This window comes from Oratosquilla oratoria, chromosome 4 (genome assembly GCF_046742065.1).
Source record: "Oratosquilla oratoria isolate Oo_2021 chromosome 4, ASM4674206v1, whole genome shotgun sequence".
NCBI classification, from domain to species: Eukaryota; Metazoa; Arthropoda; class Malacostraca; order Stomatopoda; family Squillidae; genus Oratosquilla; species Oratosquilla oratoria.
Genome location: NC_134780.1, coordinates 55,778,084 through 55,794,925, shown reverse-complemented (window position 1 = coordinate 55,794,925; position 16,842 = coordinate 55,778,084). Strand labels below are relative to the sequence as shown.

The 16,842-nt window shown below is 40.3% G+C and overlaps 1 protein-coding gene across 8 annotated transcripts in view; it reads left to right on the top strand.

The window, feature by feature from the left end:
• Nucleotides 1-16,842, top strand: part of Keap1 (kelch like ECH associated protein 1) — a 96,946-nt gene that overhangs the window by 39,319 nt on the left and 40,785 nt on the right. For all 8 annotated transcript variants that reach the window (XM_076184171.1, XM_076184174.1, XM_076184175.1 and 5 more), the window contains 5 exons: nt 2,817-3,732; nt 5,297-5,410; nt 6,589-6,753; nt 10,532-10,681; nt 12,390-12,565. In XM_076184171.1, the coding sequence (XP_076040286.1) occupies nt 3,553-3,732; nt 5,297-5,410; nt 6,589-6,753; nt 10,532-10,681; nt 12,390-12,565 (785 nt within the window). In that variant the 5' untranslated portion in view covers nt 2,817-3,552. The remainder of the gene's footprint in view (nt 1-2,816; nt 3,733-5,296; nt 5,411-6,588; nt 6,754-10,531; nt 10,682-12,389; nt 12,566-16,842) is intronic.

The following is a 16,842-nucleotide window of genomic DNA, read 5'->3' as shown; positions in this document are numbered from 1 at the left end:
TGGGCAGGTGGGGCTAAAGTAAAGATTGTTGATACATACTACTTATGTTTACTTATATATGTACTAGACACAGGTGCATTAGACCTCTATGTCCAGATCTTCCATGTCAACTTCAAAGTCAACTGGTTGTGTGTTGTCAGTTGTTTTAAGAAACAAGACAACTTTATGGATGGGGATGACAGGTGGTGATGGATATGGAGCTGCCTAGTGTAGGCCTTATGGTATCTTGCAGTCTCCTTCATTCTTATGTTCTTATGTAATTTAATTTCACTTTCTGATTTTTACAGTATTTGTTTAAGCGATTTTCAAAAGAGTGCACATTAGGGGCATTAACTTTTTGGCTCGGCAGGCTATTCCAAGTGTCAGTAATTCTTTGAGAGAACTGCTGCTGTCTCATTTTTCCTGCTGCCCTAATCTTGTAGAGTTTGAGACCATGGGTCCTGGTGATACCTTCAGATTTTCTCAACGTTGTTGCAGTGTCTTGATCATAGTAATTATGCATAATCTTGTACACTTCAGTCATATCTCCCCTAAGCCTTCTACATTTCAAAGTAGGCAGGTCTTTCCTCATATGAGAGATTCTTCATCTCAGGAATCATCTTTGTAGCTCGCCTCTGTACATTCTCTATTGCTGTGATATCTTTTTTCCTCCAAGGACTCCACACATGTGCATATTCAAGGTGTGTTCTAACCATAGCTTAAAAAAGCCACTTAAAGATGTTTGATTCCATGGTCTGAAATGTCCTCCTTATTATCCCCATAGTCTGATTGGCTTGCGTTACCTTAGTCTCGATGTGTTTCTCAAATCTTAGTCTGCTATCTATGATCACACCTAGATCTTTTTACATCTCAGTCTTCTGCAATATACAGTTTTCTTCTTCATTTCTTTACATTATATATTGCTTTTCGTCTATTTGTGTTCTTCCTTGGATTGCCATGCATTTACATTTATCAGGATGAAATCTTATTAACCATTTGTTTGGCCAGTCGTGCAGTGCATTTATCTCTACAATATTTTGCAATCTGCTTCTCTGATTTTTCTATATACTTTTGCGTATATTAGATGGTATAAACTTATATTATATATATAGTTATTATTGGAAAAAGTATGAAAAAAAAAGCTAAGATAGAAAATATTGTATTTGATAAGCCAGTCACTGGTGGTAGTATATAGCACCAATGTCTTAGATATATGTAAAAGTTAAGAAACTTTTCATCACATGACCTTCCGAATATGACTTGCTATTTTCATTGAAGGGGCTTTTTTCTGAAGAAAGGCATGTGGTATTTAATTTATTATGTGAGAGTGAAGTTAGGTTAGGATATGTCCACACAAATATTTGCTTGGCTTATAAGATTGTACATTATTTTTTTTACTGATAGTAATTCAGTATGGACACGGGCTATGGTGTTTGCAGAAAACACAGATGTTCCAGTTGTGTATATTTTAATTAAACAGAACAGTATTGCATTTTATATATTTAGAAAATATATTCAGATCACCCCAGCATTGTCTTCCCCACTCCATTCAGCTCTCCCTTCCCTCCCCTGCCTTCCCCACCCCATTTCCATAGTTTTCACCTATCCACCCATGTAACATCACACCTACCAAACACTCAAGACTCTTTCACTTTCACACAACACCACCCTGAAGTCCCCATTCCTTCTCACAATACTCCTCATAGCACCCATATATGTAATGAATAGGGAAGGACTCATGGGAAGAATGTTGAGGGCAGTGGTGGGTGGGGTGGGCTTGGGAGCAAAGTTGAGGTGGATGGATGGGGTGTAGGTGTGGATGCAGTCTGTTGAGTGGGGAGGAAGGAGTGCAGGGATATGGGTAAATGGATGAAGGGATGGCAAGGCCTGAGGAGATGGTCTCGTATATTTTTAGTGGATGAGGAGGGGGTTTGCTATATGGTGCAGTGGTAGGTGAGAACAAGCACTGGTGGTCTAGCCCTGTTGCAGAAGAGCTGTATCAATCTCCATTGCTTTTGACCCAAGCATTGTGGGAGGAAGCAGGGTGGCCTTTCATCATCCTTGAGGTTTTGAGATGGAAAAAAATGTTTGATTTGGGTTTTATTTGTTTATAATGTTGGTTTGTGCTGACTTGACCAGCCCTTCTTATGAGGGGGATTACGAGTACTGTTAGCAACAATCAGCTCCTCTCTCCTATGAGATAATGTCATGCTGAAGAGGTGGATTCATAGATGTAGTATGTATGTCTTTATACTGTACACCGTATTGATTTGCCTAATTTCAGTAGGACATCACATGAAATAGCACTTATCTGTAAATATATGGCAATCATGCACCTAGTTCTGTCATCATGCAACATAGATTTATGCATAAGTGGTATGGACAAGGCTGTTGTACACCATTGACTTATGTGTACTTCACAATACCTGCTCAAACTCATGTTTTGTATGTCTTTTGTTTAACACAAGAGGTAATATGGGGTTACTTTAAGATAGCCATTTGGCATTGTGAATTGGTAATTTGGAAACACTTGTGAACACAATCACATTACTGAATAGTGAAAATTTATTATACATAAAATAAGTGTTTCCAGGTTTGTAGGACTTGAAAATAGCATGTGTTGATAATCATACATCAGGTTAATTCTGTATTAATACATATATATACTCTGTTTTGCAGTTACTAAATGTACAACCCTTATGTTGCAACTCAAACTCTACATTAATTCTGGTCACTACCAGGCAATATTATTCATACACATGGAAACCCTTGCTTAGCTTAGGTTGATTTATTTATGCTACCTTTGTTTTCATTAATGAATATTCATCTTTTTACAGACATGCAAAGAAGATCTACACAAGTCAATGTCTTCTTCCCACCATGTTGCTGCTCATTGTCTTCATCTCTCTCAACACATTCAGGGAAATGGTTGCCGTGTGCAAGTTGAGCTTCATGTAAAGTGTGAGATTAAGTAAACTGAAGTGAGACAGATGCTTCATACATTTCTATGTTTAAAACTCGATAGAATCAGTTTGTATGAGAATTGTGTATTTAGAACATGATGCAAGAACTTTTAGTGAGTGTATTTAAGGGATGGACATTTGATGCAGGGTAGCTGTCTCACCCATTTATTTTAGTGATATGGATTTGAATGAATTAATTATAACCACGGAAGCGTGTGCTACATTCCTGTAATAAAGTGAAGAATTTAGAAGAGTGGACTTTGCTCTTTGTGAAGAAAATGTATAGTGTTCATCGTGGTATACCTTTTGGGATCATGGAGAAATACAGCTGTAGTGCTTGACCATATCTGGCATTAACACGAAGAAAAGGTTACTTTGTTGTGGTTGTGCACATTATAATTTTTAAAGAAATAATGTGGTAAGGAGACATGAGTGGTTGATAGCTTCAAGTGTGATATAAGGATACAAAACAAAATTAATAGAATATACCCATAGTGCAATGGTGTGAAATGAATTAGCAATGAAGCACCTAATAAACTACAACAAAAAACACATGGGTTCATGAACAGACCCTGACAAGTTAACTTAAATTATTCAATTCGTGTGCAAGATGGCTACAGGTTGGGCACATGGGCAAGATGTGGATATGGATGAAACACGTCAGGGTGACAAATGTCCTAAGGGATCAGCCAAGCGGGGCTGCATCAAGCCAAGTAATTTCTCAGGGACCTGTCGTGACACTGGAGAAATCAAGTTCTGCATCTCTGAATACATACGAGATGCCTTCCAGGTAAGCATGTTATAAGAATCTCTTCAGTTATTGTTTCTGTTTGGACATGTTTTAATCAATTGGCATGGGTGCATTATGTAAATGGATCTGTACACTAAAATGAATAGTTGTCTGTCATTTACATGTAGTTAGTTCTATGCTGTATGTGCAGAAGGGCTTCTTCCCCCCTTAAAAGGGAGGTAACCAGTGAAGGCAAGCACCCCCTCCACCCATGTGTTTCCCATTTAACCACTTCAGTACAATTCAAATTCATGTATGCAGCATTGGCTGCCATATGTAATTTGCATCACACTGCGGTACTGGCATTATAAAATATAAAGTCACTGCTGTATTACTTGTTCTCTTTTACTCAGAGTAATAATAAACATAGAAAGCATGATCAAACCAGTTCATAGAATGTGTGGTGGAAAAAGAGATAGGAAATAGGGTTGATGAAATGGTATTGGGATAGTTTGGACACATGGAATGAATGAGTGAAGAAAGATTAGCAAAAGAAGTGTGGAAGGCAGAGGGGGATGGAGTGAACATGAGTGGGTGACTGAGGATGAGATGGAAGGATGGGGCGAAAGGGGTGTTGAGAAGGAGAAGGATGTCTGTTGAGTAGGGAAGGGAGAAGGTGGGAGATAGGGGTGATTGGAGAATGGCTGTGTGTGGATGACACTGTGATGCAAGGAAGGGAGTGGGTGAGGGATTGGTGGGTAGGGAGTAGTTATGTGCAAATGATATTTTGAGGCAGTCCAAAGGGATTTCATACCATCTACTATTTTTCTGCATGAGGGGGCAGAGAGGAGGGGTTTCCACTTAAGTGAAACAGCTTTGCTGTGGATGTGCTGTGTCTTGCTGCATTGCTTCTGACCCAGGGGAGTGGGCAGGATAGAGGGATGACCTGTCATCCATGAGGAGCTAAGATGAAAGGTAGGAAAGGGTGCTGGATGGGAGTGGGGTGGGCATATGCCTTCTGACTATGGTTACCCCCCTTGGTAAGGGGAAAAAAAGCCCTTGGTATATAGATGAGTAGATAGATATTGTACATACATACATATACCAAAGGCTTTTTCCCCCTTACACGGGGGGTACCATGTCAAAACATCTCATAGCTTTTCTAGTGCTTCTGTCATTATTATTATTACTACAGTGAGTCCTCCTTATATGGTAATTCTTTATCCGGTAAATTCACAGTTACGGTATTTGATAATTACTACCCTCGATTCTATTTACGGTAAGAAAAATTTACAGATACAGTATCCGCTCATGTTTGGTTTACACCGTACTGTAGTGCCACCACGCCATGCAGCCATCACAACAATCAGTCTCTTCCCGTGTTCGGTATATGGTAATTTCAATTTGCGGTAAGGTTTTCAGAAACGCATATGTACCGTATAACGAGGACTTACTGTATTATAATTGTTGTTGGTATTATTATTATTTATTTATTTTTATTTTTTCCATGCTATCATGTCACTACTAGCACTAGTACCAATACTAACATTGTTTTTAATGTGATATTATTGATTCAACTCTCATAAGTGGTTATTGTTATATTTACTCATTTGCATATTGCCAGAACATGATGTTGATGAAGAGCAACCAGATGTTAACTGATGTCAAGCTGGAGGTTGGACAAGAAATTTTCCATGCTCACAAAATTATATTAGCAGCTGCTAGTCCATATTTCAAGGTGAGTAGTACTATCAAAAGGAAATTGTTACAATGCATTGTATCTAATGTTAGTGCTCCACTGTTTGTGTCGAGTTTAGTTTTGTTTGATTTCAAGAAATGTTTTGTGGTATGGCAGGTTATGTGTGTGTATAGTTTACTTTGAATTTGAAAGCTTGTTGATGTCATAGCATTTGTCATATTAAGGAGTAAGATAACAAAACAATAATTACACAATCCAGGAGATCTAGCCTTGAATAAAGACATGCTATAGCACCCTTAGTTGAGAAAGTATGTGCACAAACTAAGACCAGCCCAGAGGATATCACAATTAGTATAATTTCTGTTGTAAATCTCCTAGTGATCTATTGTATGTTTTGTAGGACTAAGATGCCCTTATTGTCCCATGCTCATTTTATACCCCTGTATTTTAGGTGATTTAATTTTATTTTGATGTGTTTTTATGTACTTTGCTCTGAAATTGAGCAATTTCTGATGAGAGTATATTCCAAGTATTAGTTAGTGTTCTTGGAATGTTAAACTTCTTCATAATATGTTTTCCAATTATTTGCCAACATTTTCTTTACCCCATTCCATGGATTACAATAACCAGTTGTTGGATAAAACTATCTTAATTCTTTCTCAATTGTGTGTGTGTGCAAAATTATAAAATTTCCCCTTCCCCTTCTTCCCAGGATGCTCATCCAAGGGTTTCCAACATTTCCTTGTATAATGTAACATTGTGCAGTCCCTGGATAATTGCCTTGTCCATTTACAATCTCCTCCTCTCTCTATCTCTATCTTTATAACTCTCACTCTCAATCTGTATCTCTCCCATCTCACACTCTCTCTCTCGTTTGTAACTTTTAACCCTCTCCCTTCCTTGCATGACAGACATTCATCATGTATCTGATCCCCCTTCACTTCATCTATCCACCTCATTCTTGGTCTTCCTCTCAAGTTCCCACCATCCATCTCTGCCCTGTACATTGTTTTTGCTAGTCTTTCCTCACTCATTCTTTCCATATGCCCAAATCATTTCTGCATTCTCAGCCTCTGAATAGCAATTAATTTTTTAATGGCACCATGAATTCATATGTAAATTGAGCTCAACATATCCTGTAGATAGGATTTATTTTATTTTAATAATGTTTTTTATCAGTTGTACATTTTATGTATATGTTGATTCTTCTCTTGTAGGCCATGTTTACAGGAGGTCTACGTGAAAGTGAAATGAACACTATCAAGTTGCAAGGAATGTGCCCTACAGTGATGGCACATCTTCTCTGCTTCATGTACTCAGGGGAAATTGTAATTAATGAAATCATGGTATGTCAGCTACTGCCTGCTGCTACTATGCTTCAGGTTTGTGAATGTTTAGTTTTCCTGTAACACTAACTTTGACGGGTGGGAGTGGAATGGGTGGGAGGAGGTATGTGCCTTTTGAATTAGCTGCCTCCCATATAAGGGAGAAAAAGTCATTATATAGATAGACTAACATTGATTTATTTTTCTTCAAATCAGATAATGGCAGTTAGAAAAGAATAAAGGTAGCCAAAAAGAAAAAGGCATAAAATCATTCCCACACATTCCATCCCTGAATACACTCCACACCCCTCAACCCTCCCTCTTATCTTAGCACCTCCTGGACGACGGGTCATCCCTGCACCTTGTCCACTGCCCTGGGTAAGAAGCAGTGTCACAAGACACAGCACATCCACAGCAAGGCCGCTTCATTAAATCGGCGACCCTCCCTCTCCGTCCCCCCATGCATAAAAGGAGAAGACGGCGAGAAATCCCTTCAGGCTGTGTCAAATTTTGCTCATACATACTACCTCACCCCCCATCCACCCGCCCATTCCATCTCATGCATCACATCATCCATATACAACCATTCTCCATTCACCCCTGTTTTCTGTCCTCTCCCGTCCTTCCTCAACAGACATTCCCCTCCTCCCCAAAGCCCCCTTCACCCCATCCATCCACCTCATCCTAGGACGTCCCCTCATGTTTACTCCCTCCACATCTGCCTTCCATACCTCTTTTACTAGTCTTTCTTCACTCATTCTTTCCATGTGTCCAAACCATCCTAATACTCTTTCATCAACCCTATCTCCCAACTCCCTTTCCACCCCTGTTCTCCTCCTCACCTCCTCATTTCTCTATCTAGCCAAGTAACCCCCATCATACTTCTCAGACACCTCATCTCAAACACATTCAAACTCCTTCTCTCTTCCTCTCTTATGTTCCATGTTTCTGCCCCATACAGTGCTGTTTTCAAATCACTCTTTCATACAGTCTCCTCTTAGCATCCATTCCCAAATGTCTATTCCTCATTACACTTTTTAATCCTCCAAGGCATTTACTCGCTTCTCTCAATCTACATTCTACCTCCACCTCCACCTCCACTCCACCTTTTCCTGCCACATTTGCACCCAAGTATCTAAAACTATCCACTTCCTCCAGTTGCTCTCCCTTAATGCTCACTTCCAGTCTACTGCCACTTTCACTCCTTGAACATCTCATCACCTTACTTTTACCCACATTTATCTTCAGCTTTCTTCTATCACACACACTCCCAAACTCTGTCACCAACTTCCTCAATCCCTCCTCCGATCCTGCCACAAGCGCAGTGTCGTCCGCAAACGACAGCTGGCTCACCTCCCACTTTTCTCCATTTTCTTTAACCATCTCCAATCCCTGACCCACTACCCTTGCATTTATCTCTCGCACTACCCCATCCATGTACAAGTTGAACAGCCAGGGCGACATAACGCATCCCTGACGAAGTCCCACCTTTACTTTGAACCACTCACTCTCTCCATTTCTAATCCTGACACAAGCTCTACTACTCTCATAAAAACTCTTGACAGCTCCTAGAAGCTTTCCTCCTATCCTGTATATCCGCAAAACCTCCCACAGTGCCTTTCTGTCTACCCTATCGTAAGCCTTTTCCAGATCCATAAAAGCCCAAAAAACATCCTTCCCCTTTCCTATAGCTTTCTCACATATCTGTCCTTTTTGGCCACCTCCCTTGTAAAGGGGAAAAAGCCTTGGTATATGTATGTATGTAGAAAAGAATAAATATGACCCAGAGCACATTGAAAGAGTAAGTAGTGCTAGATTAACTTACTATGTGTTTTCCATAGTTGGATAAAGTAAATGGAACTCAAAATACATTCATACATATACCAAAGGCTTTTTCCCCCATACAAGGGAGGTAGCTAAGAAAGCTAAGGCATGAAAACCACTCCCACATACTCCACTCCCATCCACCCCTTTCCCTCCCTCTTATTTTGGCTCCTCCTGGATGAAGGGCCATCCTTGCATCTCATCCACTGCCCTGGGTCAGAAGAAGTGTTGCAAGACAGCACATCCACAGCAAGGCAGCCTAATTAAATTGACAACCCTGCCTCTCCGTCCCCTCATGCAGAAATGGAGAAGATGAGGAGAAATCCCTTCAGGCTGTGTCAGTTTATTTTTCTCGCATACTCCCTCACCCCCCATCCCCCACCCACTCCTCATACATCACATCATCATCCATACACAACCATTCTCCATTCACTCCTATCTTATGTACTCTCCTGTCCTTCCTCAAGAGACATTCTCCTCTTTCCCATTATCCCTTTTACCCCCATCCATCCATCTCATCCTTGGTTGCCCCCTCATGTTCACTCCTTCCACCTCTGCCATCCCCTCCTCTGCCTCCCCCCCCCCCTCTCCGTCCCCTCTCTGTCCCCTCATGCAGAAATGGAGAAGATGAGGAGAAATCCCTTTGGGCTGTGTCAATTTATTTTTCACACATAATCCCTCACCCCCCATCCCCCACCCACTCCCCCTCATGCATCACATCATCATCCATACACAACCATTCTCCATTCACTCCTATCTTATGTCCTCTCCTGTCCTTTCCCATTATCCCTTTTACCGCCATCCATCCATCTCATCCTTGGTTGCTCCCTCATGTTTACTCCATCCACCTCTGCCTTCCACACCTCTTTTACTAATCTTTCTTCACTCATTCTCTCCATGTGTCCAAACCATCCCAATACTCTTTCATCAACCCTATTGCCCAATTCCCTTTCCACCTCCATTCTAGAATGAAGTGTATATAAAAGTAATTGTGAAAAGAGAGTGTGTATGTTTGAACATATGAAAAGTTTAGAATCATATTTTATGATTTGAAATATTTGCCACAACTGGAGCTGATCATACTCTAGGTTAAAATAGTGCTTATGAAATAATTAGGTATTACAAACAGTTCTGCACCAAAAGATGTAAAGTGGTGCAGAACTGGTCTAAAAGTGGTGTAAAAATAAATACCATGTGAGAACAGAGCCTTTATTAGGACGATGTTTTGCTTTTTACAGTTTTATGAAGTACATGATGTACTTGATAAAGCTATAACAAGCATAATGTCACACTAATAAAGGCTCTGTCCTCACATGGTGTTTTTTATAGGTAAGTTGGCAACTGCCAGTATTGTACATCTATTTATATATCAAAAATGGTCCTCCCCTTATATAGAGGAGGTAGCCAGCCAAGGTATGCACCCACCCTTCACCCATCCCATGCCTGTCCAACACCCATTTGCCTTCCTTTCATCTTAGCTCCTTGTGGATGAAGTGCTACCCCACCCCCACCCACTGCCTGAGTCAGAAGCAGTGCAGTGAGTCACAGCACATCCACTGTCTAGTTTATCAATAATCTTGCTTTCAGCCATAGACTGAGGTAGTCCATTGTGTGAAGTTTTAGAAATGCACTGAAGATTAGCACTTCCTCCTGATAAGTGACATTTTGTTGCACACAAGGGAAGTTTGGCTAAGTGCAAATCATTTGATGCCATTGTAATCACTGCATTTCTTTGGATCATTCAAAGGTTGGAACTTTAACAAACTATTAACACAAACCTAGTTAGTCTTCATTTTATGGGGGCAGGTTAAATAAAAAAAGTTCACCATGGTAAAATATATAGCCAAGTTTTTATTTATAACAAATCCAAGTTTAACATCTTTATGAATTATGTTGCTGTGGATGTATGCCTTGACTAGCCTGCCTCCCCCTATAAAGGAGAAAATATTTTTTGGAATATCTATATATGTATTGATTATTGTAATTATTATTATTATTTTTCTTCTCACAGATGAGACATGTGATTGATGCTTGCTGTACCTTCCTTGAACAGCAGTTAGATGCAGGCAATGCTATTGGCATTGCTAATTATGCTCAACAACATGGATGTATGGATCTTTATAGGAAGGCAAATATCTTCATTGAACAACATTTTCCACAGGTATGTATATGTAGAAATGGGGGCTCGGATGGTCATTCATAAGGTGCTTAGATAGGAGGGGCAATGAATAAGTTTGATAGGTGTTTGCTCTGATATGGCCACCCTATCTATAAGGGGTAAAAGGCCCGTTAGTATATATGTATGTGTATACATTATATACCAAGAGCTTTTTTCCCCATATAAGGGAGCTAGCTAAGTCAGAGGCATGTACCTATTCCCACCCATTTCACTCCTCTCCACCACCCTTTGCACCACTCCCATCTCAGCTCCTCATGGATGACAGGTCATTCCTGCATCTGCCAACTGCCCTGGGAGAAACAAAATGCAGCAAGACACATACATAGATAAAGTATGTATTCAGGACTGGGGTATTGGTATTACAGACACTCACGCATGCTGAAATACTTGAAGTAGCTCAGAAGGTCATGGGGCCCAGACTTAAACAATAAATGAATTCATATCTAGATATGACAATTGGAAATTAAAGATATAAAACAAGTTGGAATCATACATGAATGTTGCTCCTTTCCTGTATACTGCAGTTAGGTAAATACAGACATGCTTAAGGCCTTTCCCACCTTACTACAAGGGGGGTGGCTGAATACTACTATCTACCTGTATACCAAGGGCTTCTTCCCCATATAAGGGAGGTAGCCAGGTCAAAGCCATGCACCCACTCCCATCCACTGCCCTTGTTTCCCTCTCATCTTAGCTCCTTGCGGATGAAGGGTCATCCTTGTCTCCTGCCCACTGCCCAAATCAGAGGCAGTGCAGCAGGGCACAGCATATCCACAAGGCCACTTAATTTACACTTCCCCTCATGTGGAAATTAGATAAGATGGGGAGAAATCCCTTTGGACTGCGTCGAAATGTCCCAAAGGAACTTCTCCTAGTTGTCTCTGTCTGAACACTACTGCTTGTGTAAAAATCTTTGACTGCCATCAATAGACTTCCTTCATGTTCTGGATATCAGTATCTTTAGTATAATTGTATAAATGAAAATGGAATAGGATAGAAATTAGAACCAACAGTTAGCTTCTAGGTAACTGGTAGTGAGAATTAGAGTAAAATTAGAAATATAGATAAGTTATGAGCATTGATGAAAGGTAATATTTACCCATTTTCACATGTAATGCCCTTGTTGGAGTATAATTTTATTTGTATTCTGTCATATATGTAAATTGTGTTTCAATCAATATAACAAAAGTGTTCTTTCCAAGGGAGATAAGCATCTTAAATGGTGCTAGTTGTTTTAGTCATCCAGGAGGTGCTAAGATAGGAGGGTGGAGGGGAGTGGAATATATGAGAAATTAAATGGGTGGGAGTGATTTCTATGCCTTTTTCTTTTTGGCTACCCCCTGTGTATGGGGGAAAAAAGCCTTTGGTATATGTATGTATGTATATATTGCTGTAGAGTAAATGAAATGAATGCTTGCCATACTACTCAATGAAATTGAAATATTAGATATATAATCAAGAGATTAATTTCAGCAATAGTATCAATATATAGATTTGGGATACACTTGAATGCAATAGAAGCAGGCTTTATATATATCATATATATATATATATATATATATATGTTTGTTTATCCATTATGTATTTAATTGATTATTTATTTATACAATATATTCATTTATATATTCACACAGCAGAATTGAATGGACACATAATTTGTACCAGATATAATATGGCATCAATATTGCAGGTTTCTCAAGAGGAGGAGTTTTTACAGCTCTCTCACTGCCAACTACTGAATCTTATCCAGCGAGATGAGTTAAATGTACCAGATGAACGGGATGTGTATAATGCCGTTCTGAAGTGGGTCACATATGATGAAGACACTCGCCAACCAAAAATGGAACACATCCTACAGGCTGTCAGGTTTGTATTTCACAAATGGGACCAGTTATCATACCTGCATATTGTGGTCATTGAAGGTGAATGTAGAGAGAGTTGTCTCCTTAACTCCTTCAATACGAGCCAAAATCTCGCGGGCAGCATTAACTGCCATATGTGCAATGTTGCGTCATAATATTCGCATTATAAAAAATAAAGTTACCACTGTATTGCTCGTTCTCTTTCGCCCATGAATTTTGATAACCATAGAAAATATGATGAAGCCAGTTTACAGAGTATGGGGGTCACGCAGGTACAACTACAATATATATAATCAAGACATCGACATCGGCATCCTTGCATACCCACTTGCTCCTCATGACGCCTATATAGGCATCATCGTATTGAAGGGGTTTGAATTGGATGGCTCCAGTTGGTTCCAGGGGAATCCGCTTGGTGTTGCTAGGTTCACACAGATCAGCTGATTACGACGCCATTTCCTGATTGCAGATATCTTTATTTGTGTATTAGCTATGTGGTTTTTAGTGAAGTGCAATTTTTTTTGTTTGGTGGATTTCAGAATGAATGATGTGAAGGAGCAATGACTTGCTGTGAAATTTTGTGTTAAACTTGGAAAATCTGCGACTGAAACTTTTGCTATGCTTAACACGGCTTACGGTGATATTGCTATGAAGCATACAGCATATTTCAAGTGGCATGAGCGTTTTAAGGATGGTCGACAGTCCATTGAAGATGATGAGCAACCTGGACGTCCTTCCACGTCAACCGACAACCCACACGTCGACAAAATCAACACCCTGGTGTGGGCAAATCAATGTCTGACTGTCAGGGAGCTTGCTGAAGAGTGTGGGATATCAGTTGGATTTTGTTACGAGATTTTGACAAACATATTGAAGATGCACCGCGTTCTGCAAAATTTGTGCCATGCCTGATGACTGACGAACAAAAAGCCCATTGCATCCAGGTTTGTCAGGAACTGCTTGATCATTCAGAAGAAGATGAAAACTTCTTGTCCAGGATCATAACAGGTGATGAATCGTGGTTTTATGGTTTTGACATTGAAATGAAGGTCCATTTGTCCCAGTGGATGAGTGAAACATCCCCCAGACCCAAAAAACTCGCCAAGTTCGATCCAAGGTCAAGGTGATGCTGACAGTTTTCTTTGATGCTAAGGGTGTTGTTCACCACAAGTACCTTCCTGAAGGCTCCACAGTGAACCAGACATACCACACTGAAGTTCTGAAACGTCTGAGGGACGCCGTCCATTGCAAAAGGCCAGAAATGTGGGGGAGTGGCGACTGGTTTTTCCATTACAACAACGCTCCAGCCCATTCAGCCCTCAGAACTCGTGAGTTTTTGGCTAAACACTCAATCACTGTTCTTCCCCCCCCCCTACTCACTTGACCTTGCTCCTTGAGATTTTTTCTTGTTCCCCAAACTCAAAAGACCCTTGAAAGGAAGAGTTGAGACAATTCCCAAGATTAAGCTCTTCAGTACGGTTCAAAATCTCACGGGCAGCATCAGCTGCCAGACGTATGATTTGTCGTAATAATACTTGCATCATAAAATATAGTCACCGCTTATATCGATCATTCTCTCACCCGTGAATTTTGATAACCATAGAAAATGTGATGAAGACAGTTTAGAGAGTATGTCATTATGCAGGGGCAACTACAATAAATATAATCAAGACGCCGATATGGCAGCCTCGCGTATCCACTTGCTCCTCATGCCGCCTACGTATGCGGCACCGTATGGAAGGGGTTAAGGCAAATGCAACGAAGGAGCTGAAGGACATTACAAAAGAAGCATACTAGGACTTTTTCAACAAGTGGAAACACCGTTGGTATAAGTGCGTGCATTGGGGAGGAGAGTACTTTGAAGGGGACCCAGATCTGTAACATCAAAATAAAGTACATTTTGCTTTATGTCGTCAGTCCGTGTATTTTTTTAACAGACCTCGTATAATGACGTCGATGTAGGCGTCATGAGGTGCAAGTGGGTATATGAGGATGGTGGCATTGGTATCTTGATTGTATTTATTTTGTAGTTGTAGTTGTATTTTGTAGTTGTATGATGGGGGTTACTAGGCTAGATAGAGTGAGAAATGAGGAGGTGAGGAGGAGAACAGGGGCAGAAAGGGAGTTGGGAGATAGGGTTGATGAAAGAGTATTGGGATGGTTTGGACACATGGAAAGAATGAGTGAAGAAAGACTAGTAAAAGAGGTATGGAAGGCAGATGTGGAGGGAGTGAACATGAGGGGGTGACCTAGGATGAGATGGATGGATGGGGTGAAGGGGACTTTGTGGAAGAGGGGAATGTCTGTTGAGGAAGGACAAGAGAGGACAGAAGACGGGTGAATGGAGAATGGTTGTATATGGATGATGTGATGCATGAGGTGGAATGGGTGGGGGGATGGGGGATGAGGTAGTATGTGTGAGAAAAATTTGACGCAGCCCGAAGGGATTTCTCCCTGTCTTCTCCATTTCTGCATGAGGGGACAGAAAGGGGGGTCGCCGATTTAATGAAACAGCCTTGCTGTGGATGTGCTGTGTCTTGCAACACTGCCTCTGACCCAGGGCAGTGGACAAGATGCAGGGATGACCCGTCATCCAGGAGGTTCCAAGATAAGAGGGAGGGTGGAATGGGTGGGAATGTTTTTTATGCCTTTTTCCTTTTTGGCTACTTCCCTTGTAAGGGGGAAAGCCTTTGGTATATGTATGTATGTAATTTCATTGTTACTTATTATATCCCAACCACTCCATCAATAGGACCATTTCCTACCCTAGCATTAAGGTCCCCCAGTACTATTACATTGACAATTCTCCCTAAATCCTCTATGCACTCATTTAAGGGGGGCCACCCCCGAAAACTCTTTGGGCTCATATCTCGCTTCTGGTTCATCCAATTGCTTTGAAATTTTAATATGTTGTTTGTTGGTATAAAGAAATGCTATTCTGTAAATTTCATGAAATTTTGATGAATGGTAGTGGCTACAAAAAAAAAAATGTTTTTCTTTTTTTTTGTTTCACAAGATTCATTTTTCACTTAATTGCTTTGAAAAAATTATCATAGAAACTTTGTTTATATATCTACATTTTGTTGGATTTGATTTTCAATTTTTTGTTTTGTCTTTGAAGGAAAAAATTATTATTTTTTTTTATCGAAAATGTTTTTTAGGTCTCCTGAATCCCGGTTTTTTTGGACAAATTGAAAAATCTAATTCCAACAAAAAATTCTATTTTTGTTGAAGTATAAATTGATACCTAACATAAGTTGATCAGAGTTTTTACCGATTTTGTGAAATTATTTGAAGTTCAAAAAACAACATTTCGAGATATCGGCTTCTAAAGTTTTTTTCGGTTTTTTCCTTTTCCTGCCATGTGTATTCATCTGATTGGCATGAAATTTTCACATATGATTGTGTATATATTGTTGACTTGGAGAATGAAGGGAAAGGGGGGTGACTGCTGTTGTGGCGTGGGTGGGAGTGGTGGCGGAGGAGGAGGTGATAAGCCGGACAGCGATAACAGGCTCTCTCCCCTTCATCTCTGCTAATTTCTTCGCTAATTTCTCCTTGATCTGAAGAGTCTTGATGCCCTTTACTCTTCTTGAAGTTGGATATCCTCGATAACGTAAGCTTACGTTTGTAAGTCATCTTGCAAGACGAATATAAAAGAAATATTACAGGAACGCAGCATTGCGTTATCTGTAATGTCTCCGTATGTACTGGACGTGAGTAGCTAGGATTTACCACACGCATGTGGGGAAGAGATGCCATTTGTCGAAATTTATATAAAGAAAAAATTATTTTAATGATAGTTCTACATAGTTATAAGTGAAATTTAAAAAATATTCGTGAAAAATTCACCGGGGTGGCCCCCCTTAAATCTATCCAAAAGGCCTCCCTTTCTTCTACACTCTTCTCACTGCCAGGCCCATATGCACTTACAAAGACCCATATCTCCTTTCCCAGTTTCACCTTCATCCACATTATCCTTGAGGAAACCTCCTTCCACTCCACTACACGTTTGCCTATCTCTTCACTTACTAGAATAGCCACCCCTTCCCTCCCTCGCCCTCTCTTCACACACCTCTCACTTACACTCCCAAACTTACACTCACCCTTCCCTTTCAACTTAGTTTCACTCAAAGCCAACACATCCATCTTTCTTCTCACAAACATACTACCTATCTCTTCTCTTTGATGGAGTGGTTGGGAAAATGTGGAGTTCCAGGAAAGAATCGTAGTGGAGAGTTGATGGTGGAAATGTGTCTAGAAAGAGAGTTGATGATAGCA